This window comes from Oncorhynchus gorbuscha, unplaced genomic scaffold (assembly GCF_021184085.1).
Source record: "Oncorhynchus gorbuscha isolate QuinsamMale2020 ecotype Even-year unplaced genomic scaffold, OgorEven_v1.0 Un_scaffold_2184, whole genome shotgun sequence".
Lineage (NCBI taxonomy): Eukaryota > Metazoa > Chordata > Actinopteri > Salmoniformes > Salmonidae > Oncorhynchus > Oncorhynchus gorbuscha.
Window position 1 is genome coordinate 57,101 of NW_025746758.1, and position 26,599 is coordinate 83,699.

General features: G+C 48.3%; 1 protein-coding gene across 1 annotated transcript in view; it reads left to right on the plus strand.

The window, feature by feature from the left end:
• Positions 1-25,105, plus strand: part of LOC124025122 (transmembrane protein 114-like) — a 43,875-nt gene extending 18,770 nt beyond the window's left edge. The window contains exons 3-4 of the mRNA XM_046338785.1: positions 19,618-19,755; positions 24,819-25,105. Coding sequence (XP_046194741.1) covers positions 19,618-19,755; positions 24,819-25,051 — 371 coding nt within the window. The 3' untranslated portion in view covers positions 25,052-25,105. The remainder of the gene's footprint in view (positions 1-19,617; positions 19,756-24,818) is intronic.
• The last annotated feature ends 1,494 nt before the right edge of the window (positions 25,106-26,599 follow it).

Sequence of the window (26,599 nt, forward strand, 5' to 3'; positions counted from 1 at the left end):
AGTTGATTCATCTATCCCTTGGTCAGTACGTTAGTCAAATCAAATCAAATCAAATTTATTTATATAGCCCTTCGTACATCAGCTGATATCTCAAAGTGCTGTACAGAAACCCAGCCTAAAACCCCAAACAGCAAACAATGCAGGTGTAAAAGCACGGTGGCTAGGAAAAACTCCCTAGAAAGGCCAAAACCTAGGAAGAAACCTAGAGAGGAGGAACCAGGCTATATAACAGGGGTGGCCAGTCCTCTTCTGGCTGTGCCTAGGGGGTGGAGATTATAACAGAACGTGGCCAAGATGTTCAAATGTTCATAAATGACCAGCATGGTTGAATAATAGTAAGGCAGAACAGTTGAAACTGGAGCAGCAGCATGGCCAGGTGGACTGAGACTGGGGACACAGCAGGCCAGGAGTGGAGCAGCAGCATCAGGTGGACTGGGGACAGCAAGGAGTCAGGTAGTCCTGGGACATGGTCCTAGAGGGCCCAGGCCATTATTAAACTGGACCAGCAGCAGCATGGCCAGGTGGACTGGGGACAGCAAGGAGTCATCATGTCAGGTAGTCCTAGGGGGGCATGGTGGCCCTAGGGCTCAGGTCCTGGGGCATGGTCCTAGGGCTCAGGTCCTCCGAGAGAGAGAAAGAAAGAGAGAAGGAGAGAATTAGAGAACGCACACTTAGATTCACACAGGACACCGAATAGGACAGGAGAAGTACTCCAGATATAACAAACTGACCCTAGCCCCCGACACATAAACTACTGCAGCATAAATACTGGAGGCTGAGACAGGAGGGGTCAGGAGACACTGTGGCCCCATCCGAGGACACCCCCGGACAGGGCCAAACAGGAAGGATATAACCCCACCCACTTTGCCAAAGCACAGCCCCCACACCACTAGAGGGATATCTTCAACCACCAACTTACCATCCGGAGACAAGGCCGAGTATAGCCCACAAAGATCTTCGCCACGGCACAACCCAAGGGGGGGGCGCCAACCCAGACAGGCTGACCACAATAATGAATCAATCCACCCAGGTGACGCACCCCCCCCAGGGACGGCATGAGAGAGCCCCAGAAAGCCAGTGACTCAGCCCCCGTAACAGGGTTAGAGGCAGAGAATCCCAGTGGAAAGAGGGGAACCGGCCAGGCAGAGACAGCAAGGGCGGTTCGTTGCTCCAGAGCCTTTCCGTTCACCTTCCCACTCCTGGGACAGACTACACTCAATCATATGACCCACTGAAGAGATGAGTCTTCAGTAAAGACTTAAAGGTTGAGACAGAGTTTGCGTCTCTGACATGGGTAGGCAGACCGTTCCATAAAAATGGAGCTCTATAGGAGAAAGCCCTGCCTCCAGCTGTTTGCTTAGAAATTCTAGGGACAATTAGGAGGCCTGCGTCTTGTGACCGTAGCGTACGTGTAGGTATGTACGGCAGGACCAAATCAGAGAGGTAGGTAGGAGCAAGCCCATGTAATGCTTTGTAGGTTAGCAGTGAAACCTTGAAATCAGCCCTTGCTTTGACAGGAAGCCAGTGTAGAGAGGCTAGCACTGGAGTAATATGATCAAATTTTTTAGTCAACAAGCTTTGTTAGGAATGAGTTGATTCATCTACCCCTTGGTCAGTACGTTAGTCAACAAGCTTTGTTAGGAATGAGTTGATTCATCTACCCCTTGGTTGGTACATTAGTCAACAAGCTTTGTTAGGAATGAGTTGATTCATCTACCCCTTGGTTGGTACATTAGTCAACAAGCTTTGTTAGGAATGAGTTGATTCATCTACCCCTTGGTTGGTACATTAGTCAACAAGTTTTGTTAGGAATGAGTTGATTCATCTACCCCTTGGTGGGTACGTTAGTCAACAAGCTTTGTTAGGAATGAGTTGATTCATCTACCCCTTGGTCGGCACGTTAGTCAACAAGCTTTGGACTGGGTGGACGAAAGCAGGTGGAAATACCGGGGGGATGGTTAGCCTCTACACTCTACTAACTCAATGGAGACGTGCTCTATGTAGTCAATAGGATGTAGTCTAAGGCTGTCTGGACATGATGGAGGGGTCAGAGGAAGGCCCTAAAAAATGTCAAAGACTCCAGCCACCTTAGACATAGACTGTTCTCTCTGCTACCACACGGCAAGCTGTACCGGAGCACCAAGTCTAGGTCCAAGAGGCTTCAAAACAGCTTCTACCCCCAAGCCATAAGACTCCTGAACACCTAATCACAAGGCTACCCAGACTATTTGCATTGCCCCCCTCCCCTCTTTACACCGCTGCTACTCTCTGTTGTTATCATCTATGCATTGTCACTTTAATAACTCCACCTACATGTACATATTACCTCAACCCACAGGTGCCCCCGCACATTGACTCTGTACCGGTACCCCCCTGTATATAGTCTTTCTATTGTTATTTTACTGCTGCTCTTTAATTACTTGCTGCTTTTATTTCTTATTCTTATCCATACTTTTTAAAACTACATTGTTGGTTAGGGGCTCGTAAGTAAGCATTTCACTGTACGTTCTACACCTGTTGTACTTGGCGCATGTGACTAATAAAATGTGATTTCATGTGATTTTGAAAGGATGGAGATGTAGTCTATCTGGACAGAATGAAGAGGTAAGCATTCTGGATGTAGTCTATCTGGACAGAATGGAGAGGAAAGCATTCTGGATGTAGTCTATCTGGACAGAATGGAGAGGAAAACATTCTGGATGTAGTCTATCTGGACAGAATGGAGAGCATTCTGGATGTAGTCTATCTGGGAATGGAAACATTCTGGATGTAGTCTATCTGGACAGAATGGAAGGGCAATGTACTATCTGCATCATTCATTGTCTATCTGGACTGAGGTCTAGAATCTGGACAGTCATTCCCTATCTGGACCTCCTTAGTCTATCTGACCCCTTGGACAGAATGGAGGGGTAAGCATTCTGGATGTAGTCTATCTGGACAGAATGGATAACATTCTGGATCTAGTCTATCTGGACCATGCTGGATGTAGTCTATCTGGACAGAATGGAAGGGCAAACATGCATCTCATTGATCTGAGTTGATCAGTCTCCCTCCTCCTTCCCCTTTTAATTATAGTCCTGCAATAACCTGGTTATCAGACCATGCTGGTTAATTTATCCAACATTGAACTCCCTCTCTCACACACACACACACACACACACACACACACACACACACACACACACACACACACACACACACACACACACACACACACACACACACACACACACACACACACACACACTCACTCACTCACTCACTCACTCACTCACTCACTCACTCACTCACTCACTCACTCACTCACTCACTCACTCACTCACTCACTCACTCACTCACTCACTCACTCACTCACTCACACACACACACACACACACACACACACACACACACACACACACACACACACACACACACACACACACAATCCCTCCAGTGCTCAACCTCTCCCTCAGCTCTCTTCCTCCCCATTGATTGTGTGGTCAGATGCTGTCACCCATGGGGTAAATGCAGGTTACACAGTAAGTCTCTCAGCAAACACAGCTTTATTTACCATTGGAGCCAGCTCCTCCCCCACCAGCTCCTCCCCCACCAGCTCCTCCCCCACCAGCTCCTCCCCCACCAGCTCCTCCCCCACCAGCTCCTCCCCCACCAGCTCCTCCCCCACCATGTTACTGGATGGAGGAAGGAGGGAATGGTTGTATAACTAGACTATGATTTCCTGCTGAGCACATATCTTCAATTTATTGTTCTGTGTGTGTGTGTGTGTGTGTGTGTGTGTGTGTGTGTGTGTGTGTGTGTGTGTGTGTGTGTGTGTGTGTGTGTGTGTGTGTGTGTGTGTGTGTGTGTGTGTGTGTGTGTGTGTGTGTGTGTGGGTGCATGCATTTATGTGTGTGCGTGTATATTGCGTAGGTAGAGGAGGACGTTATCTGTGTGATATGCAGCAGCTGTTTGGGATCAGAGTTCTCCCACTGAGAGACAAAGGATGCTGATTGGTGCCAGTCTAGGGCTGATTACCAGCTTATGTTTACCAGGACCACAGGTGCATCATTGAACAGGTACTGGTCACTCAGGCTCTGTGGCCAAAACACTTAACCACTAGTTTTGTAAGGAACCTGATGCCCCTCTGCTTGGCACTCAGCATTAAAAATTGCCCTTCAAAGTCATTCTAATTCCCATGTAAAATAGCCTTTTGAGTGACAGACACATTACCCTTAATAATCCCCCCCCCCCCTGCGATAAATGCTCAGAATAGAAAGAAAAAATTACCAGGAAGTCTGAAAACACAGACTGAGTGAGTGGGGAGCTAGTATGCTGAGTGGGCGGGTAGCTAGTATGCTGAGTGGGCGGGGAGCTAGTATGCTGAGTGGGCGGGTAGCTAGTATGCTGAGTGGGCGGGGAGCTAGTATGCTGAGTGGGAGGGGAGCTAGTATGCTGAGTGGGCGGGGAGCTAGTATGCTGAGTGGGACGGGAGGGGGGGAGCTAGTATGGACTGGGAGGGAGCTAGTATGCTGAGTGGGCGGGGAGGATGCTGAGTGGGAGGGGAGCTAGTATGCTGAGTGGGCGGGGAGCTAGTATGCTGAGTGGGGGGGAGCTAGTATGCTGAGTGGGCGGGGAGCTAGTATGCTGAGTGGGAGTGGGAGCTAGTATGCTCAGTGGGCGGGGAGCTAGTATGCTGAGTGGGCGGGAGCTGATGCGTGGAGCTAGTATGGGTGGGAGCTAAAGTGGGCGGGACTGCTGAGTGGGACGGGGAGCTAAATGTGACTGGGCGGGAGGGGAAATGCTGAGTGGGAATGCTAGTATGCTGAGTGGGGAGGGGAGCTAGTATGCTGAGTGGGCGGGGAGCTAGTATGCTGAGTGGGAGGGGAGCTAGTATGCTGAGTGGGCGGGGAGCTAGTATGCTGAGTGGGCGGGGAGCTAGTATGCTGAGTGGGTGGGGAGCTAGTATGCTGAGTGGGAGGGGAGCTAGTATGCTGAGGAGGGCAGGGAGCTAGTATGCTGAGTGGGGGAGGGCGGGGAGCTAGTATGCTGAGTGGGAGGGCAGGGAGCTAGTATGCTGAGTGGGTGGGGGGTATGCTGAGTGGGAGCTAGTATGCGGGAGGGGAGCTAGTATGCTGAGTGGGCGGGGAGGGCTGAGTGGGCGGGGAGCTAGTATGCTGAGTGGGCAGGGAGCTAGTATGCTGAGTGGGCGGGGAGCTAGTATGCTGAGTGGGAGGGGAGCTAGAGCTGAGTGGGCGGGTAGCTAGTATGCTGAGTGGGAGGGGAGCTAGTATGCTGAGTGGGTGGGGAGCTAGTATGCTGAGTGGGAGTGGGAGCTAGTATGCTGAGTGGGCGGGGAGAGTATGCTGGGGGGGGAGCTAGTATGCTGAGTGGGTGGGGAGCTAGTATGCTGAGTGGGCAGGGAGCTAGTATGCTGAGTGGGAGGGGGGAGCTAGTATGCTGAGTGGGGAGCTAGGCAGTGGGCGGGAGCTAGTATGCTGAGTGGGTGGGGAGCTAGTATGCTGAGTGGGTGGGGAGCTAGTATGCTGAGTGGGTGGGGGGCAGGTGGGGGGAGCTAGTATGCTGAGTGGGCGGGGAGGTATGCTGAGTGGGTGGGGAGCTAGTATGCTGAGTGGGAGGGCAGGGAGCTAGTATGCTGAGTGGGAGGGCAGGGAGCTAGTATGCTGAGTGGGAGGGCAGGGAGCTAGTATGCTGAGTGGGCGGGGAGCAGTATGCTGAGTGGGCGTGGAGCTAGTATGCTGAGTGGGTGGGGAGTTAGTATGCTGGGTGGGGAGCTAGTATGCTGAGTGGGAGCTAGTATGCTGAGTGGGGGCCAGGGAGCTAGTATGCTGAGTGGGAGGGAGGGAGCTAGTATGCTGAGTGGGAGGGCAGGGAGCTAGTATGCTGAGTGGGAGGGCAGGGAGCTAGTATGCTGAGTGGAAGCTAGTATGCTGAGTGGGAGCTAGTATGCTGAGTGGGAAGCTAGTATGCTGAGGGAAGCTAGTATGCTGAGTGGAAGCTAGTATGCTGAGTGGAAGCTAGTATGCTGAGTGGGAGCTAGTATGCTGAGTGGGAGTTCTGTGAGGTAGAAAACACCTGTATCAAGCAACATGACTCAGTGAGCTGTGTGATTATCTCAAGCAAACAACATTGAAATTGCACGCAACATCTAATCATGTTGTACATCACCTCATTACATATCATTTAACTTGCTAGCCCAAATGGAATTGGACAATTCCCAAATGAAATTCTTGGACAATTTCAGTTGGGGTACAAGTCTCTCACTCACTCACTCACTCACTCTCTCACGCACGCACGCACGCACTCACTCACTCACTCACTCACTCACTCACTCACGCACCACACCACTCACACTCACGCACCACCACTCACTCACTCACTCACTCACTCACTCACTCACTCACCACCACCACCACTCACTCACCACTCACCACTCACTCACTCACTCACACCACGCACACCACCACTCACCACCACTCACTCACTCACTCACCTCACACCACTCACTCACTCACCACCACACACTCACTCACTCACCACCACCACTCACCACCACCACCACCACCACTCACCACCACCACTCACTCACTCACTCACTCACCACCACCACCACTCACTCACCACCTCACCACTCACCACCACTCACTCACCACTCACCACTCACCACCACCACTCACTCACTCACTCACCTCACTCACTCACTCACTCACCACTCACTCACCTCACTCACCACCACTCACTCACTCACTCACCACCTCACCACTCACCACTCACTCACTCACACACTCACTCACTCACACACACACACACACACACACACACACACACACACACACACACACACACACACACACACACACACACACACACACACACACACACACACACACACACACACACACACACACACACACACACACACACACACACACACACACACATTTTACTACTTCTGATAACTGGTGTACTGCTACTACTGGCAGGTAAGCACCCTATACCCTACATCCTATACCCTATACCTTATACCCTATACACTCTTACCACCAGAGCTTATCTACTACTTCTGATAACTGGTGTACTGCTACTACTGGCAGGTAAGCACCCTATACCCTACATCCTATACCCTATACCTTATACCCTATACACTCTTACCACCAGAGCTTACCTACTACTTCTGATAACTGGTGTACTGCTACTACTGGCAGGTAAGCACCCTATATCCTACATCCTATACCCTATATCTATACTTTGGACGTAGTGCCAAATTCTCTAAAACGGCTCTGGTGGACATTTCTACATTCAGCATGCCAATTTCACGCTCCCTCAAAACTTGAGACATCAGTGGCATTGTGTTGTGTGACAAAACTGCACATTTTAGAGTGGCCGTTTATTTCCCCCAGCACAAGGTGCACCTGTGATTATGTTTAATCAACTTCTTGATATGCCACACCTGTAAGGTAGATTGATTATTTTGGTAAAGGAGAAATGCTCACTAACAGGGATGTAAACATATTGGTGCAAAAAAATGTGATGGTTTTATGAGTGAAGGCGGTGTGGTGTGATGTCATTCCAGTCGGTCTGATCTGTGGTGTGATGTCATTCCAGTAGGTCTGATCTGTGGTGTGATGTCATTCCAGTCGGTCTGATCTGTGGTGTGATGTCATTCCAGTCGGTCTGATCTGTGGTGTGACGTCATTCCAGTCGGTCTGATCTGTGGTGTGATGTCATTCCAGTCGGTCTGATCTGTGGTGTGATGTCATTCCAGTCAGTCTGATCTGTGGTGTGATGACATTCCAGTCGGTCTGATCTGTGGTGTGATGTCATTACATGTCATTCCAGTAGGTCTGATCTGTGGTGTGATGTCATTACATGTCATTCCAGTCTGATCTGTGGTGTGATGTCATTCCAGTCTCTGATCTGTGGTGTGATGTCATTACATGTCATTCCAGTCGGTCTGATCTGTGGTGTGATGTCATTCCAGTCGGTCTGATCTGTGGTGTGATGTCATTACATGTCATTCCAGTAGGTCTGATCTGTGGTGTGATGTCATTCCAGTCGGTCTGATCTGTGGTGTGACGTCATTCCAGTCGGTCTGATCTGTGGTGTGACGTCATTCCAGTCGGTCTGATCTGTGTCATTCCACTGATCTGTGGTGTGACGTCATTCCAGTAGGTCTGATCTGTGGTGTGATGTCTGATTCCAGTCCAGTCGGTCTGATCTGTGGTGTGACGTCATTCCAGTAGGTCTGATCTGTGGTGTGACGTCATTCCAGTAGGTCTGATCTGTGGTGTGATGTCATTACATGTCATTCCAGTCGGTCTGATCTGTGGTGTGATGTCATTCCAGTCGGTCTGATCTGTGGTGTGATGACATTCCAGTCGGTCTGATCTGTGGTGTGATGACATTCCAGTCGGTCTGATCTGTGGTGTGATGACATTCCAGTCTGATCTGTGGTGTGATGTCATTCCAGTAGGTCTGATCTGTGGTGTGATGACATTCCAGTCGGTCTGATCTGTGGTGTGATGTCATTCCAGTAGGTCTGATCTGTGGTGTGATGCCATTTCCATGTGTTTCCAGTGATGGTGTCTCTTGTGAAAGACTCCACATATTGTTTGGTCTTGTGTCTATTGAGAACTGATGTCTCAATCAATGGTTCTCAATTATCTCTCCAGGGTGGTTGTGGAGGAAATCAAGCTTCCTGAAGTATTTCCATTCAAATAGCTTTGCTATTTCAGAGGTTCGTTATCCGTCCCCGATGCACATTAGGGACGTCTGCGAGTCAGCAGCAAATAGCAGCGTGTGATAATCAAGAGTTGTTTTTGTCATTCATCCTAACTCTGTGGTGCAGAGTGGTAAATGGTTGTCTTTAGCCTACAGTCTGTTGGAAATGGCAGAGTCACATTTTACATCCCTCTTCCCTTGTTGCCTTCAACTTTACTATGGTTGTAAAACAGAATCTATGGTATTATTTAGAATGATTACAGTTTTTAAAAAAAAGAGTTTTTTTTACAATCGCTCGGACCCATTTCCCAAAACTTAGGTCACTTTTTCAAAACTCTTCACACTGTTCTCCTACCCGACTTTCAGCTTGGCACAGCAGTTCATTTCACATCCATAAATGCACTAAAACTACCAAAACTCTTCACACACGTCTCAAATCAGCACATTCTTCCGGGCAAAGATTGTCCCCCAGCAAGCACACGTTGTCACTCAATAAAACAGCACATTCTTGTCCACGGGCAAAGATTGTCCCCCAACAAGCACACGTTGTCACTCAATAAAACAGCACATTCTTCCATCACACGGGCAAAGATTGTCCCCCAACAAGCACACGTTGTCACTCAATAAAACACCGACCTAAACACCACTAACAACGATGTTTTCTTTTGTCAAATGTCTTTTCCAAACAAGAATGAAACCTCTCTACTGTTTATAATTCACTGCAGTTTATGTTACAGGAACAAATCAGACAGGATGCTAAATGCCCTAATAGGTTTGATCATGTGGATGGTGGTCATTCACCTTCCAGCTCCGTGAGGAAAAGTGACACCGTCCTGGGATGGGCTGCATACCGCCCTGTGACTGCATACCTCCCTGTGACTGCATACCTCCCTGTGACTGCATACCTCCCTGTGACTGCATACCGCCCTGTGACTGGATACCGCTCTGTGACTTCATACCTGTGACTTCATACCTCTGTGACTTCATACCGCTCTGTGACTGAATACCGCTCTGTGACTGAATACCGCTCTGTGACTGCATACCGCCCTGTGACTGCATACCGCCCTGTGACTTCATACCGCCCTGTGACTGCATACCGCTCTGTGACTGCATACCGCCCTGTGACTGAATACCGCCCTGTGACTGCATACCGCCCTGTGACTGCATACCGCCCTGTGACTGCATACCGCTCTGTGACTTCATACCGCTCTGTGACTGCATACCTCCCTGTGACTTCATACCGCCCTGTGACTTCATACCGCCCTGTGACTGCATACCGCTCTGTGACTGCATACCTCCCTGTGACTGCATACCGCTCTGTGACTGGATACCGCTCTGTGACTGCATACCGCCCTGTGACTGCATACCGCCCTGTGACTGCATACCGCCCTGTGACTGAATACCGCTCTGTGACTTCATACCGCCCTGTGACTGCATACCTCCCTGTGACTTCATACCGCCCTGTGACTGCATACCGCCCTGTGACTGCATACCGCCCTGTGACTGCATACCGCTCTGTGACTGCATACCGCTCTGTGACTGGATACCGCTCTGTGACTGCATACCACTCTGTGACTGCATACCGCTCTGTGACTGAATACCGCTCTGTGACTGCATACCGCTCTGTGACTGCATACCGCCCTGTGACTGGATACCGCCCTGTGACTGCACGGGACTGGTGAAATGCCACATTGTTCCATACAATTAAAAACTTTGGCCGATTTCGCCTCACTGTGACCCTTTCCTCACCTGGTACAACCCTCCCATAGAGGTCGATAAGGAATGTACGGAGACGCTCGGTGTTGTACGGCCCAATCCTTTCATAGAGGTCCTCCAGGAATGTACGGAGACGCTCGGTGTTGTACGGCCCAACCCTTTCATAGAGGTCCTCCAGGAATGTACGGAGACGCTCGGTGTTGTACGGCCCAATCCTTTCATAGAGGTCCTCCAGGAATGTAAGGAGATGCTCGGTGTTGTACGGCCCAACCCTTTCATAGAGGTCCTCCAGGAATGTAAGGAGACGCTCGGTGTTGTACGGCCCAATCCTTTCATAGAGGTCGATAAGGAATGTAAGGAGACGCTCGGTGTTGTACGGCCCAATCCTTTCATAGAGGTCCTCCAGGAATGTACGGAGACGCTCGGTGTTGTACGGCCCAATCCTTTCATAGAGGTCCTCCAGGAATGTACGGAGACGCTCGGTGTTGTACGGCCCAACCCTTTCATAGAGGTCCTCCAGGAATGTACGGAGACGCTCGGTGTTGTACGGCCCAATCCTTTCATAGAGGTCCTCCAGGAATGTTTGGAGACGCTCGGTGTTGTACGGCCCAATCCTTTCATAGAGGTCGATAAGGAATGTAAGGAGACGCTCGGTGTTGTACGGCCCAATCCTTTCATAGAGGTCCTCCAGGAATGTAAGGAGATGCTCGGTGTTGTACGGCCCAACCCTTTCATAGAGGTCCTCCAGGAATGTAAGGAGACGCTCGGTGTTGTACGGCCCAATCCTTTCATAGAGGTCGATAAGGAATGTAAGGAGACGCTCGGTGTTGTACGGCCCAATCCTTTCATAGAGGTCCTCCAGGAATGTTTGGAGACGCTCGGTGTTGTACGGCCCAACCCTTTCATAGAGGTCCTCCAGGAATGTACGGAGACGCTCGGTGTTGTACGGCCCAATCCTTTCATAGAGGTCCTCCAGGAATGTAAGGAGACGCTCGGTGTTGTACGGCCCAATCCTTTCATAGAGGTCCTCCAGGAATGTAAGGAGACGCTCGGTGTTGTACGGCCCAATCCTTTCATAGAGGTCCTCCAGGAATGTAAGGAGACGCTCGGTGTTGTACGGCCCAATCCTTTCATAGAGGTCCTCCAGGAATGTACGGAGACGCTCAGTGTTGTATGGCCCAATCCTTTCATAGAGGTCCTCCAGGAATGTACGGAGACGCTCGGTGTTGTATGGCCCAACCCTTTCGTAGAGGTCCTCCAGGAATGTACGGAGACGCTCGGTGTTGTACGGCCCAACCCTTTCGTAGAGGTCCTCCAGGAATGTACGGAGACGCTCTGTGTTGTACGGCCCAATCCTTTCGTAGAGGTCCTCCAGGAATGTACGGAGACGCTCGGTGTTGTATGGCCCAACCCTTTCGTAGAGGTCCTCCAGGAATGTACGGAGACGCTCGGTGTTGTATGGCCCAACCCTTTCGTAGAGGTCCTCCAGGAATGTACGGAGACGCTCGGTGTTGTACGGCCCAATCCTTTCATAGAGGTCCTCCAGGAATGTACGGAGACGCTCGGTGTTGTATGGCCCAATTAGTGGTTTGTGTAACAGCAATCCAACAGAGGATTGTGATGTTGGCACCCCTCTGGCCCGGGACATCCACCCATCTGTCCCGGGACATCCACTGTGACTCTTCTTCCCCAATCACATTCCTTCCCCGCCGTCGTGTTCTGGCCAAGTTGAAACCAGCCTCGTCCACAAAGATGAATATGTGGGGTGATTGCCTGGTTTCAATCTCCATGACTCTCTAAAATAAATCCCCAAGGCAACATAAGAGTTAGGCTATGACGGTAGTTTACATCATACCTAAACAATATGCCATCGTGTGCCTCTGCCCTGTTTTGGTTTTGTTCAAAACCAGTTCTGTATTTTATAGTCATCTTACCTGGACATAGTGGTTCCTGAGTTGCTTGACTCAATCAGAGTTCCTCTCAAAGGGGACAGTGTACAACTGCTTCATCCTGACTTGATGTTGTTTCAGGACTCTAGAAAGATAGTTGTTCTGGTTACGTTGTGAATATTTCCAAATGTAATGTTGTCTGCCCAAACACTCTGTCCTGAATCTTCTGTGAGTTTTATGCCATCGTTACTGATGACCTTATCAACGATTGTAGTTTCCTGCACAGCAGTGGAAGTCCTACCTCTCCTTCCTGTGGGAGGTAACCGTTGGGACCTCAGCAGAAATACTAAAACAATCAGACACAAGCGGGTTTTTGGAGGCTCAATTGACTTCTGTAATGTACAGTTCAGTCAGATGCAGAATGCACATCTTACCTGGTGTTTTGCCGGAAATGTCTCACAATAGATGCCACTGTTGAGCGTTGCAGATTTGTCTGCACTCTCAGACCAGCCTCTCTGTCATTGATAGACCATGATTTATTACAGGATCAATAATATCAGCCCTAATCTCATCTGAGACTACAGCTCTTGATCTTCCTCTCAGTCTTCTTCCACCACGTATACGTACCCTTCTTCCTCTCCCAGCCACTCTTCTTCCTCTGTCAGCCACTCTTCTTCCTCTTCTCTCTTCCCCAGCCACTCTTCTTCCTCTCCCAGCCACTCTTCTTCCTTTGTCAGCCACTCTTCTTCCTCTGTCAGCCACTCTTCTTCCTCTGTCAGCCACTCTTTCTTCCTCTTCCCAGCCACTTTTTCTTCTTCCTCTTCCCCAGCCACTCTTCTTCCTCTCCCAGCCACTCTTCTTCCTCTGTCAGCCACTCTTCTTCCTCTGTCAGCCACTCTTCTTCCTCTGTCAGCCACTCTTCTTCCTCTGTCAGCCACTCTTCTTCCTCTTCCCAGCCACTCTTCTTCCTCTCCCAGCCACTCTTCTTCCTCTGTCAGCCACTCTTCTTCCTCTCCCAGCCACTCTTCTTCCTCTGTCAACCACTCTTCTTCCTCTCCCAGCCACTCTTCTTCCTCTCCCAGCCACTCTTCTTCCTCTCCCAGCCACTCCTCTCCCAGCCACCCTCTCCCAGCCACTTCTCTATCTCTGGCTGGGTCCATGTTTATATTACAGTACAGCATTATTCCTAAGATGTCTCCTTTTGTATAGATGGTAATGACATTGAAAGACCAACACCTGGGTGTTCAGCTACAATGGGAGTCAGATGGATGTGGTTGGTCTAATTGTTTTGATAGTATTTCATTTTTTTAGATTTGGAATATAATTCACTACGGCATTAAAGTAGAAACGTAGTAAATTGCTGTCTTATTATGTTTTGAACAGTTTTGAAAAGAGTATGATAACGTGCAAATTGGCCTGTAGGTACATAGAGTTCCGGTGGTGGTTGTGTCTGAGTGAAAAAATAATTCACGACATTTGAAAGATGTAGTCATTGAATGCATTTTGTGCCAAAACAATGAAAAATGATCCGCAGTTTTAGTCCACATAGACTGCTGTTGTGCAAAGAGTTATGAAAGAGTGATGAGAAATGGGTCCTAGCGATGGTTAAAAACTGTTAGACTGAAGCTTATACTAAATACAACACATTATTTAGGATGATTTAGACTGAAGCTTATACTAAACACAACACATTATTTAGGATGATTTAGACTGAAGCTTATACTAAATACAACACATTATTTAGGATGATTTAGACTGAAGCTTATACTAAACACAACACATTATTTAGGATGATTTAGACTGAAGCTTATACTAAACACAACACATTATTTAGGATGATTTAGACTGAAGCTTATACTAAACACAACACATTATTTAGGATGATTTAGACTGAAGCTTATACTAAACACAACACATTATTTAGGATGATTTAGACTGAAGCTTATACTAAACACAACACATTATTTAGGATGATTTAGACTGAAGCTTATACTAAACACAACACATTATTTAGGATGATTTAGACTGAAGCTTATACTAAACACAACACATTATTTAGGATGATTTAGACTGAAGCTTATACTAAACACAACACATTATTTAGGATGATTTAGACTGAAGCTTATACTAAACACAACACATTATTTAGGATGATTTAGACTGAAGCTTATACTAAATACAACACATTATTTAGGATGATTTAGACTGAAGCTTATACTAAATACAACACATTATTTAGGATGATTTAGACTGAAGCTTATACTAAATACAACACATTATTTAGGATGATTTAGACTGAAGCTTATACTAAATACAACACATTATTTAGGATGATTTAGACTGAAGCTTATACTAAATACAACACATTATTTAGGATGATTTAGACTGAAGCTTATACTAAACACAACACATTATTTAGGATGATTTAGACTGAAGCTTATACTAAACACAACACATTATTTAGGATGATTTAGACTGAAGCTTATACTAAATACAACACATTATTTAGGATGATTTAGACTACTAAACACAAGCTTATACTAAATACAACACATTATTTAGGATGATTTAGACTGAAGCTTATACTAAATACAACACATTATTTAGGATGATTTAGACTGAAGCTTATACTAAATACAACACATTATTTAGGATGATTTAGACTGAAGCTTAAATACTAAATACAACACATTATTTAGGATGATTTAGACTGAAGCTTATACTAAATACAACACATTATTTAGGATGATTTAGACTGAAGCTTATACTAAATACAACACATTATTTAGGATGATTTAGACTGAAGCTTATACTAAATACAACACATTATTTAGGATGATTTAGACTGAAGCTTATACTAAATACAACACATTATTTAGGATGATTTAGACTGAAGCTTATACTAAATACAACACATTATTTAGGATGATTTAGACTGAAGCATTATTTAGGATGATTTATACTAAATACAACACATTATTTAGGATGATTTAGACTGAAGCTTATACTAAATACAACACATTATTTAGGATGATTTAGACTGAAGCTTATACTAAATACAACACATTATTTAGGATGATTTAGACTGAAGCTTATACTAAATACAACACATTATTTAGGATGATTTAGACTGAAGCTTATACTAAATACAACACATTATTTAGGATGATTTAGACTGAAGCTTATACTAAATACAACACATTATTTAGGATGATTTAGACTGAAGCTTATACTAAATACAACACATTATTTAGGATGATTTAGACTGAAGCTTATACTAAATACAACACATTATTTAGGATGATTTAGACTGAAGCTTATACTAAATACAACACATTATTTAGGATGATTTAGACTGAAGCTTATACTAAATACAACACATTATTTAGGATGATTTAGACTGAAGCTTATACTAAACACAACACATTATTTAGGATGATTTAGACTGAAGCTTATACGATAATATAATAATAATAATATTTATGCCATTTAGCAGACTGAAGCTTTTAAATACATTATTTAGGATGAAGCGACATTATTTAGATGATTTACAGTCATGTGTGCATACATTCTAATAATATATATGGTGGTCCCATACATTCTACGGAATGGGTGGTCCCGGGAATCGAACCCACTACCCTGGCATTACAAGCGCCATGCTCTACCAACTGAGCTACAGAAGGACCACTAACACAACACATTATTTAGGATGATTTAGACTGAAGCTTATACTAAACACAACACATTATTTAGGATGATTTAGACTGAAGCTTATACTAAACACAACACATTATTTGAACAGTGCAGTGTAGTTTCACATAACTATTTTCTAAATAGTGTGCCTTCAATGGGATTCAACCTCACACCCAAACGTTCTTGAATGTTCCACAGTTAGCTGCTCTACCTGCTTAGCTACCAGTCAGGTGTAATTACATGTGCAAAACCCTAACTAGGTGGATAAGTACGATAACCAGTAAAAGGTCGATGTTTGAAAGCAACGTCATCAAAGAAAGCACCGGAACCTGTAGAAATCAGTTGGATCTCACATTTTTGTTGTTGTTGCAACACATGGTTTGAAAAAGAACGTGCTCAAACGAAGCTTCGGACATCGTTGACGACGTAATTGTGATAAAGTGATACACGCATCGGAATACTGCTTTTGAAGTTCGCTGCTTGGAGATTTCAACGCCTCCGGGAACTGCAGTATTTAACACGTAACGTCACTACTTCAGGGCCCCTCAGCAGTAACATCACTACTTCAGGGTCCCTCAGCTGTAACATCACTACTTCAGAGTCCCTCAGCAGTAACATCACTACTTCAGGAACCCTCAGCAGTAACATCACTACTTCAGGGCCCCTCAGCTGTAACATCACTACTTCAGGAACCCTCAGCAGTAACATCACTACTTCAGGAACCCTCAGCAGTAACATCACTACTTCAGGGCCCCTCAGCTGTAACATCACTACTTCAGGGCCCCTCAGCAGTAACATCACTACTTCAGGGCCCCTCAGCAGTAACATCACTACTTCAGGAACCCTCAGCTGTAACATCACTACTTCAGAGTCCCTCAGCAGTAACATCACTACTTCAGGAACCCTCAGCAGTAACATCACTACTTCAGGGTCCCTCAGCCTTAACATCACCTCAGCTGTAACATCACTACTTCAGGGTCCCTCAGCAGTAACATCACTACTTCAGAGTCCCTCAGCTGTAACATCACTACTTCAGGAACCCTCAGCAGTAACATCACTACTTCAGGAACCCTCAGCAGTAACATCACTACTTCAGGGTCCCTCAGCTGTAACATCACTACTTCAGGAACCCTCAGCAGTAACATCACTACTTCAGGAACCCTCAGCAGTAACATCACTACTTCAGGAACCCTCAGCAGTAACATCACTACTTCAGGAACCCTCAGCAGTAACATCACTACTATGAAGAGGGAGGGTGGACTGTAGGCTGAAGAGGGAGGGTGGACTGTAGGCTGAAAGGGGAGGGTGGACTGTGGGCTGAAAGGGGAGGGGGCTGAAAGGGAAGGGTGGACTGTGGGCTGAAAGGGAAGTGTGGACTGTGGGCTGAAAGGGGAGGGTGGACTGTGGGGTTTACAATCGATGTAAAGTGGATGAAATGACTTTATAATTATTGCTCGCTGATCTACAAGGCATGCAAATGATACTTAGAAAGCAAGGTGTTATCTACAACCTAAAGGGTTTATTTGGCTGTCCCCATGGGAGAGAGAGAGAGAGAGAGAGAGAGAGAGAGAGAGAGAGAGAGAGAGAGAGAGAGAGAGAGAGAGAGAGAGAGAGAGAGAGGGAGAGAGAGAGAGAGACACAGAGACACAGAGAGAGAGACACACAGAGAGAGAGACACAGAGAGAGACACAGAGACACAGAGACACAGAGAGAGAGAGACACAGAGAGAGAGAGAGACAGAGAGAGAGACACAGAGAGAGAGACACAGAGAGAGAGAGACACAGAGAGGTGAGCAACAGACGGGGTTGATTGAGTCCAGTTAATCGTTAGTAATGATACAGTACACACACACTCATACTCCCACACGTAGTTACACAGACAATGATTTGACCTCAGAAACACAAACAGGTACTGTAGAATTAATCAGTATCTAATCAAACAAACATAACCACAGCAACACAAGCCCAGGTTTCTAGATGAGATTAGACCCCACGGTACTGGGACAGATAAGCATCCCTGCTGTGTGTGTGTGTGTGTGTCTGGGTAGTGACATTGTCAGAATGAGACAGAATAGATGTTAATTTGTGTAAAGCCCTTGGGGATAGACAGACAGAGAGGAAGGAGGGAAGGAGATTCGGCATGCCTGTGAGCGTGTGTCATCAAGTCTCCCTTCAATAATGTGTCTCTAAAGTTTTCATACATTGGACAGGAGGTTAGGAAGTGCAGCTCAGTTTCCACCTCATCATGTCTGCCTACGGCAGCCTTTCTCAGTAGCAAGGCTGTGCTCACTGAGTCTGTACATAGTCAAAGCTTTCCTTAAGTTTGGGTCAGTCACAGTGGTCAGGTATTCTGCCACTGTGTACTCTCTGTGTAGGGCCAGTCACAGTGGTCAGGTATTCTGCCACTGTGTACTCTCTGTGTAGGGCCAGTCACAGTGGTCAGGTATTCTCTGTACTCTCTGTTAGGGCCAGTCACAGTGGTCAGGTATTCTGCCGCTGTGTACTCTCTGTGTAGGGCCAGTCACAGTGGTCAGGTATTCTGCCGCTGTGTACTCTCTGTGTAGGGTCAGTCACAGTGGTCAGGTATTCTGCCGCTGTGTACTCTCTGTGTAGGGCCAGTCACAGTGGTCAGGTATTCTGCCGCTGTGTACTCTCTGTTTAGGGTCAGTCACAGTGGTCAGGTATTCTGCCACTGTGTACTCTCTGTGTAGGGCCAGTCACAGTGGTCAGGTATTCTGCCACTGTGTACTCTCTGTGTAGGGCCAGTCACAGTGGTCAGGTATTCTGCCACTGTGTACTCTCTGTGTAGGGCCAAATAGCATTCTAGTTTGCTCTGTTTTTTTTGTTCATTCTTTCCAATGAGTCAAGTAATTATCTTTTTGTTTTCTCATGATTTGGTCGGGTCTAATTGTGCTGCTGTCCTGGGGCTCTGTGGTGTATATTTGTGTTTGTGAACAGAGCCCCAGGACCAGCTTGCTTAGGGGACTCTTCTCCAGGTTCATCTCTCTGTAGGGGATGGCTTTGTTATGGAAGGTCCGGGAATCGCTTCCTTCTCTCCCTCTCTCTCTCTCTCTCTCTCTCTCTCTCTCTCTCTCTCTCTCTCTCTCTCTCTCTCTCTCTCTCTCTCTCTCTCTCTCTCTCTCTCTCTCTCTCTCTCTCTCTCTCTCTCTCTCTCTCCTCTCTCACTCATATCTCTCTCTCTCTCTCTCTCTCTCTCTCTCTCTCTCTCTCTCTCTCTCTCTCTCTCTCTCTCTCTCCCTCTCTCTCTCTCTCCCTCTCTCTCTCCTCTCTCTCTCTCACGCTCTCTCAACCTCTCTATCTCTCCCTCTCTCTCTCTCTCCCTCCCTCTCTCTCCTCTCTCCCTCCTCTCTCTCTCTCTCTCTCTCATGCTCTCTCTCTCCCTCTCTCCCTCTCTCTCTCTCTCTCTCTCTCTCTCTCTCTCTCTCTCCCTCTCTCACGCTCTCTCTCTCTCCCTCTCTCCCTCTCTCCTCTCTCTCTCTCTCTCTCTCGCTCTCTCTCTCACGCTCTCTCTCTCTCTCTCTCAAGAGAGTGCATCTCATATTTATGTATTCTCTCTCCCTCCCCTCCCCCTCTCTCAGATATGCACGGGACATTCATGGTGTTGCTTCCTCTCAGCATGATCATCATGGTTGTTGGGGGACTGATGGGGTTCATCGGCCTGCTGGCCAGAGCTTACCTACTACTGCTGATGACTGGTGTACTGTTACTACTGGGAGGTAAGCACCCTATACCCTATACCTACACCCTATACCTTATACGCTACACCCTATACCCTATACAAGATACCTTATACCCTACACTCTACACTCAAGACCCTATACCTTATACCCTACACCCTATACAAGATACCTTATACCCTATACCCTACATGTATACCCTATACCCTATACCTTATACCCTACACCCTATACCCCCCTAGCATTATACCATTTACCTTATACAAGATGGGGTTTTATACACTATACCTTATACCCTACACCTGGGATACCCTACACTCTACACCTATACCCTATACCTTATACCCACCCTATACCCTATACCCTACACCTTATACCCTACACCATATACCCTATACCCTATACCCTACACCTATACCCTTTAGATACCTTATGCCTATACCCTACACCCTATACCCTATACCCTATACCTTATACCCTACACCTTATACCCTATCCTTATACTCTACAACATATACCCTATACTTTATACCCTATACCTTAAATTCTATACCCTATACCCTATTCCCTATACCCTATACCCAACATTCTACACCCTATACCTTCATCTCTACACCCTATGCCTTAAACTCTACACCCTATACTCTATACCTTAAACTCTATACCCTATACCCTACACCCTACACCAACACCCTATACCCTACACCGCCACTCTATACCCTATACTTTATACCCTATACCCTATACCCTATACCCTACACTCTACACTCTATACCCTATACCCTATACCCTAAACCCTACACCCTACACTCTATACCCTATACCCTAAACCCTACACCCTATACCCTACACCTATAACCTACACCCTTACCTCCAGAGCTTACCTACTAATGCTACCCTGCCACCTCTACACTCTAACCACTAGGCTACCATGCCACCTCTACACTCTAACCACTAGGCTACCTGCCAACTCTAACCACTAGGCTACACTCTAACTCTAACCACTAGGCTACCCTGCCACCTCTACACTCTAACCACTAGACTACCCTGCCACCTCACTCTAACCACTAGGCTACCCTCCCCCCTCTACACTCTAACCACTAGGCTACCTGCCACCTCTACACTCTAACCACTAGGCTACCCTGCCACCTCTACACTCTAACCACTAGGCTACCTGCCTCCTCTACACTCTAACCACTAGGCTACCCTGCCTCCTCTACACTCTAACCACTAGGCTACCTGCCACCTCTACACTCTAACCACTAGGCTACCCTGCCACCTCTACACTCTAACCACTAGGCTACCTGCCACCTCTACACTCTAACCACTAGGCTACCCTGCCACCTCTACACTCTAACCACTAGGCTACCTGCCACCTCTACACTCGAACCACTAGGCTACCTGCTGCCTCTACACTCTAACCACTAGGCTACCCTGCCACCTCTACACTCTAACCACTAGGCTACCTGCCACCTCTACACTCTAACCACTAGGCTACCCTGCCACCTCTACACTCTAACCACTAGGCTACCCTGCCAACTCTAACCATTAGGCTACCTGCCACCTCTACACTCTAACCACTAGGCTACCTGCCACCTCTACACTCTAACCACTAGGCTACCTACTCTAACCACTAGGCTACCTGCCACCTCTACACTCTAACCACTAGGCTACCCTGCCACCTCTACACTCTAACCACTAGGCTACCTGCCACCTCTACACTCTAACCACTAGGCTACCTGCTGCCTCTACACTCTAACCACTACCTCTACACTCTAACCATTAGGCTACCTGCTGCCTCTACACTCTAACCACTAGGCCACCTGCCACCTCTACACTCTAACCACTAGGCTACCTGCCACCTCTACACTCTAACCATTAGGCTACCTGCCACCTCTACACTCTAACCACTAGGCTACCTGCTGCCTCTACACTCTAACCATTAGGCTACCTGCCACCTCTACACTCTAACCACTAGGCTACCTGCAGCCTCTACACTTTAACCACTAGGCTACCTGCTGCCTCTACACTCTAACCACTAGGCTACCTGCCACCTCTACACTCTAACCACTAGGCTACCTGCCACCTCTACACTCTAACCACTAGGCTACCTGCCACCCAACACTCTAACCACTAGGCTACCTGCCACCTTTACACTCTAACCACTAGGCTACCTGCCACCTTTACACTCTAACCACTAGGCTACCCTGCCACCTCTACACTCTAACCACTAGGCTACCTGCCACCTCTACACTCTAACCACTAGGCTACCTGCCACCTTACACTCTAACCACTAGGCTACCTGCCACCTCTACACTCTAACCACTAGGCTACCTGCCACCTCTACACTCTAACCACTAGGCTACCCTGCCACCTCTACACTCTAACCACTAGGCTACCTGCTGCCTCTACACTCTAACCACTAGGCTACCCTGCCACCTCTACACTCTAACCACTAGGCTACCTGCCACCCAACACTCTAACCACTAGACTACCCTGCCACCTCTACACTCTAACCATTAGGCTACCTGCCACTTCTACACTCTAACCATTTGGCTACCTGCCACCTCTACACTCTAACCATTATGCTACCTGCTGCCTCTACACTCTAACCACTAGGCTACCTGCCACCTCTACACTCTAACCACTAGGCTACCTGCCACCCTACACTCTAACCACTAGGCTACCTGCCACCCAACACTCTAACCACTACGCTTCCTGCCACCTCTACACTCTAACCACTAGGCTACCTGCCACCCAACACTCTAACCACTAGGCTACCTGCAGCCTCTACACTCTAACCACTAGGCTACCTGCTGCCTCTACACTCTAACCACTAGGCTACCTTCCACCTGAGGATGTCCCTGTGTCTCCCTAGTGGTCAGTATGTCCCTGTGTCTCCCTAGTGGTCAGTATGTCCCTGTGTCTCCCTAGTGGTCAGTATGTCCCTGTGTCTCCCTAGTGGTCAGTTTGTCCCTGTGTCTCCCTAGTGGTCAGTATGTCCCTGTGTCTCCCTAGTGGTCAGTATGTGTCTCCCTAGTGGTCAGTATGTCCCTGTGTCTCCCTAGTGGTCAGTATGTCCCTGTGTCTCCCTAGTGGTCAGTATGTCCCTGTGTCTCCCTAGTGGTCAGTATGTGTCTCCCTAGTGGTCAGTTTGTCCCTGTGTCTCCCTAGTGGTCAGTATGTCCCTGTGTCTCCCTAGTGGTCAGTATGTGTCTCCCTAGTGGTCAGTATGTCCCTGTGTCTCCCTAGTGTTCAGTATGTCCCTGTGTCTCCCTTGTGGTCAGTTTGTCCCTGTGTCTCCCTAGTGGTCAGTATGTCCCTGTGTCTCCCTAGTGGTCAGTTTGTCCCTGTGTCTCCCTAGTGGTCAGTATGTCCCTGTGTCTCCCTAGTGGTCAGTTTGTCCCTGTGTCTCCCTAGTGGTCAGTATGTCCCTGTGTCTCCCTAGTGGTCAGTATGTCCCTGTGTCTCCCTAGTGGTCAGTTTGTCCCTGTGTCTCCCTAGTGGTCAGTTTGTCCCTGTGTCTCCCTAGTGGTCAGTATGTCCCTGTGTCTCCCTAGTGGTCAGTTTGTCCCTGTGTCTCCCTAGTGGTCAGTATGTCCCTGTGTCTCCCTAGTGGTCAGTTTGTCCCTGTGTCTCCCTAGTGGTCAGTATGTCCCTGTGTCTCCCTAGTGGTCAGTATGTCCCTGTGTCTCCCTAGTGGTCAGTTTGTCCCTGTGTCTCCCTAGTGGTCAGTTTGTCCCTGTGTCTCCCTAGTGGTCAGTATGTCCCTGTGTCTCCCTAGTGGTCAGTTTGTCCCTGTGTCTCCCTAGTGGTCAGTATGTCCCTGTGTCTCCCTAGTGGTCAGTTTGTCCCTGTGTCTCCCTAGTGGTCAGTTTGTCCCTGTGTCTCCCTAGTGGTCAGTTTGTCCCTGTGTCTCCCTAGTGGTCAGTATGTCCCTGTGTCTCCCTAGTGGTCAGTTTGTCCCTGTGTCTCCCTAGTGGTCAGTTTGTCCCTGTGTCTCCCTAGTGGTCAGTATGTCCCTGTGTCTCCCTAGTGGTCAGTTTGTCCCTGTGTCTCCCTAGTGGTCAGTATGTCCCTGTGTCTCCCTAGTGGTCAGTTTGTCCCTGTGTCTCCCTAGTGGTCAGTATGTCCCTGTGTCTCCCTAGTGGTCAGTTTGTCCCTGTGTCTCCCTAGTGGTCAGTATGTCCCTGTGTCTCCCTAGTGGTCAGTTTGTCCCTGTGTCTCCCTAGTGGTCAGTTTGTCCCTGTGTCTCCCTAGTGGTCAGTTTGTCCCTGTGTCTCCCTAGTGGTCAGTTTGTCCCTGTGTCTCCCTAGTGGTCAGTGTGTCCCTGTGTCTCCCTAGTGGTCAGTTTGTCCCTGTGTCTCCCTAGTGGTCAGTTTGTCCCTGTGTCTCCCTAGTGGTCAGTTTGTCCCTGTGTCTCCCTAGTGGTCAGTTTGTCCCTGTGTCTCCCTAGTGGTCAGTGTGTCCCTGTGTCTCCCTAGTGGTCAGTTTGTCCCTGTGTCTCCCTAGTGGTCAGTGTGTCCCTGTGTCTCCCTAGTGGTCAGTTTGTCCCTGTGTCTCCCTAGTGGTCAGTTTGTCCCTGTGTCTCCCTAGTGGTCAGTGTGTCCCTGTGTCTCCCTAGTGGTCAGTTTGTCCCTGTGTCTCCCTAGTGGTCAGTTTGTCCCTGTGTCTCCCTAGTGGTCAGTATGTCCCTGTGTCTCCCTAGTGGTCAGTTTGTCCCTGTGTCTCCCTAGTGGTCAGTTTGTCCCTGTGTCTCCCTAGTGGTCAGTTTGTCCCTGTGTCTCCCTAGTGGTCAGTTTGTCCCTGTGTCTCCCTAGTGGTCAGTTTGTCCCTGTGTCTCCCTAGTGGTCAGTTTGTCCCTGTGTCTCCCTAGTGGTCAGTTTGTCCCTGTGTCTCCCTAGTGGTCAGTGTGTCCCTGTGTCTCCCTAGTGGTCAGTATGTCCCTGTGTCTCCATTTGGTATTTTATCAGTAAACACACTCCTTTCCCCCATTTCTCTCCCTCCCTCCCTCCTCCCTCCTCCCTCCCTCCCTCCCTCCTCCCTCCCTCCCTCCCTCCCTCCTCCCTCCCTCCTCCCCCTCCCTCCCTCCCTCCCTCCAGCTCTGTCCTCACTAACAGGGGTGAGTGTGTACATGGCCTACTCTGCTGCAGTCTTCCAGGAGGCTCTGTGTCTGGCTGAGCAGATGGGGGTCAATATGGAGGGGGTCCAGATCCTGTTTGGCTGGTCTCTGGTCCTGTCCTGGATCTCTAGTGGAACACAGCTATTCACCTCCGCTGGCTTCCTGCTGGCCTGCAGAACCATCACTACACAGAGACAGGAACTGAAATTATGAGACATGGAGGGAGGGGGAGAAGCAGGAGGAGAGAGAGGGAGGAGGAAAGAGAGGGAGGAGGAGAGAGAGGGAGGGGGAGGGAGGAGAGAGAGGGGAGGAGGAGAGAGGGGGAGGAGGAGAGAGAGGGGGAGGAGGAAAGAGAGGGAGGAGGAGAGGGAGGGAGGAGGAGAGACAGGGAGGAGGAAAGAGAGGGAGGATAATAGGGAGGGAGGATAATAGGGAGGGGGAGGAGAGAGAGTGAAGAGGAGAGAGAGGGAGGAGGAAAGAGAGGGAGGAGGAAAGAGAGGGAGGAGGAAAGAGAGGGAGGAGGAAGGAGAGGGAGGAGGAAAGAGAGGGAGGATAAGAGAGAGGGAGGAGGAAAGAGAGGGAGGAGGAGAGACAGGGAGGAGGAAAGAGAGGGAGGATAATAGGGAGGGAGGAGGAGAGGGAGGGAGGAGGAGAGAGAGTGAAGAGGAGAGAGAGGGAGGAGGAAAGAGAGGGAGGAGGAAAGAGAGGGAGGAGGAAAGAGAGGGAGGAGGAAGGAGAGGGAGGAGGAAAGAGAGGGAGGATAAGAGAGAGGGAGGAGGAAAGAGAGGGAGGAGGAAAGAGAGGGAGGAGGAAAGAGAGGGAGGATAAGAGAGAGGGAGGAGGAAAGAGAGGGAGGAGGAAAGAGAGGGAGGAGGAAAGAGAGGGAGCGAGAGAAGCAGGAGGATGGAGAAAAAAAAAACATGTTTTCTTGAATCTTTACAATTTTGACTTTGCAGCTGGCCTATCTATGGGGAAAATCACTTCGTTCTGCCTCCAGGAAAGGACTCATGACAATAAACGTTGACCTGCATCCCGGATGCAATTCAACTCGGTCCTCTCTCTTGTCTTGCCATATCCAATTGATTGGTTAAGACACAAGGTGTACCTGGAGGGGAGCAGTGTTCATGTAACCGGGAAAAAGATCACACAGTTAAAGGGGGACAATCTGTGATTGCTACATCCATCTTCTAGACACTTTTAGTGGTGGTGTGAACACATTGATGTTTGAACTGCAGATGTCCCCTTTAAGTTGCATGGAGGAGAGATGTCTTGATGTGGCCAGGAAGGAAACGCCCTTCCCTGCACCACCTTAACTGGCTCCCAGTCAAACTACACCTCGCCTACAAGACACTACACCGCACCTACAAGAAACTACACCGCACCTACAATAAACTACACCGCACCTACAATAAACTACACCACTCCTACAATAAACTACACCTCACCTACAAGACACTACACCTCACCTACACCTCACCTACAATAAACTACACCTCACCTACAATAAACTACACCGCACCTACAAGAAACTACACCGCACCTACAATAAACTACACCTCACCTACAATAAACTACACCCCGCCTACAAGACACTACACCTCACCTACACCTCACCTACAATAAACTACACCACACCTACAAGACACTACACCCCGCCTACAAGAAACTACACCGCACCTACAATAAACTACACCTCACCTACAATAAACTACACCCCGCCTACAAGACACTACACCTCACCTACACCTCACCTACAATAAA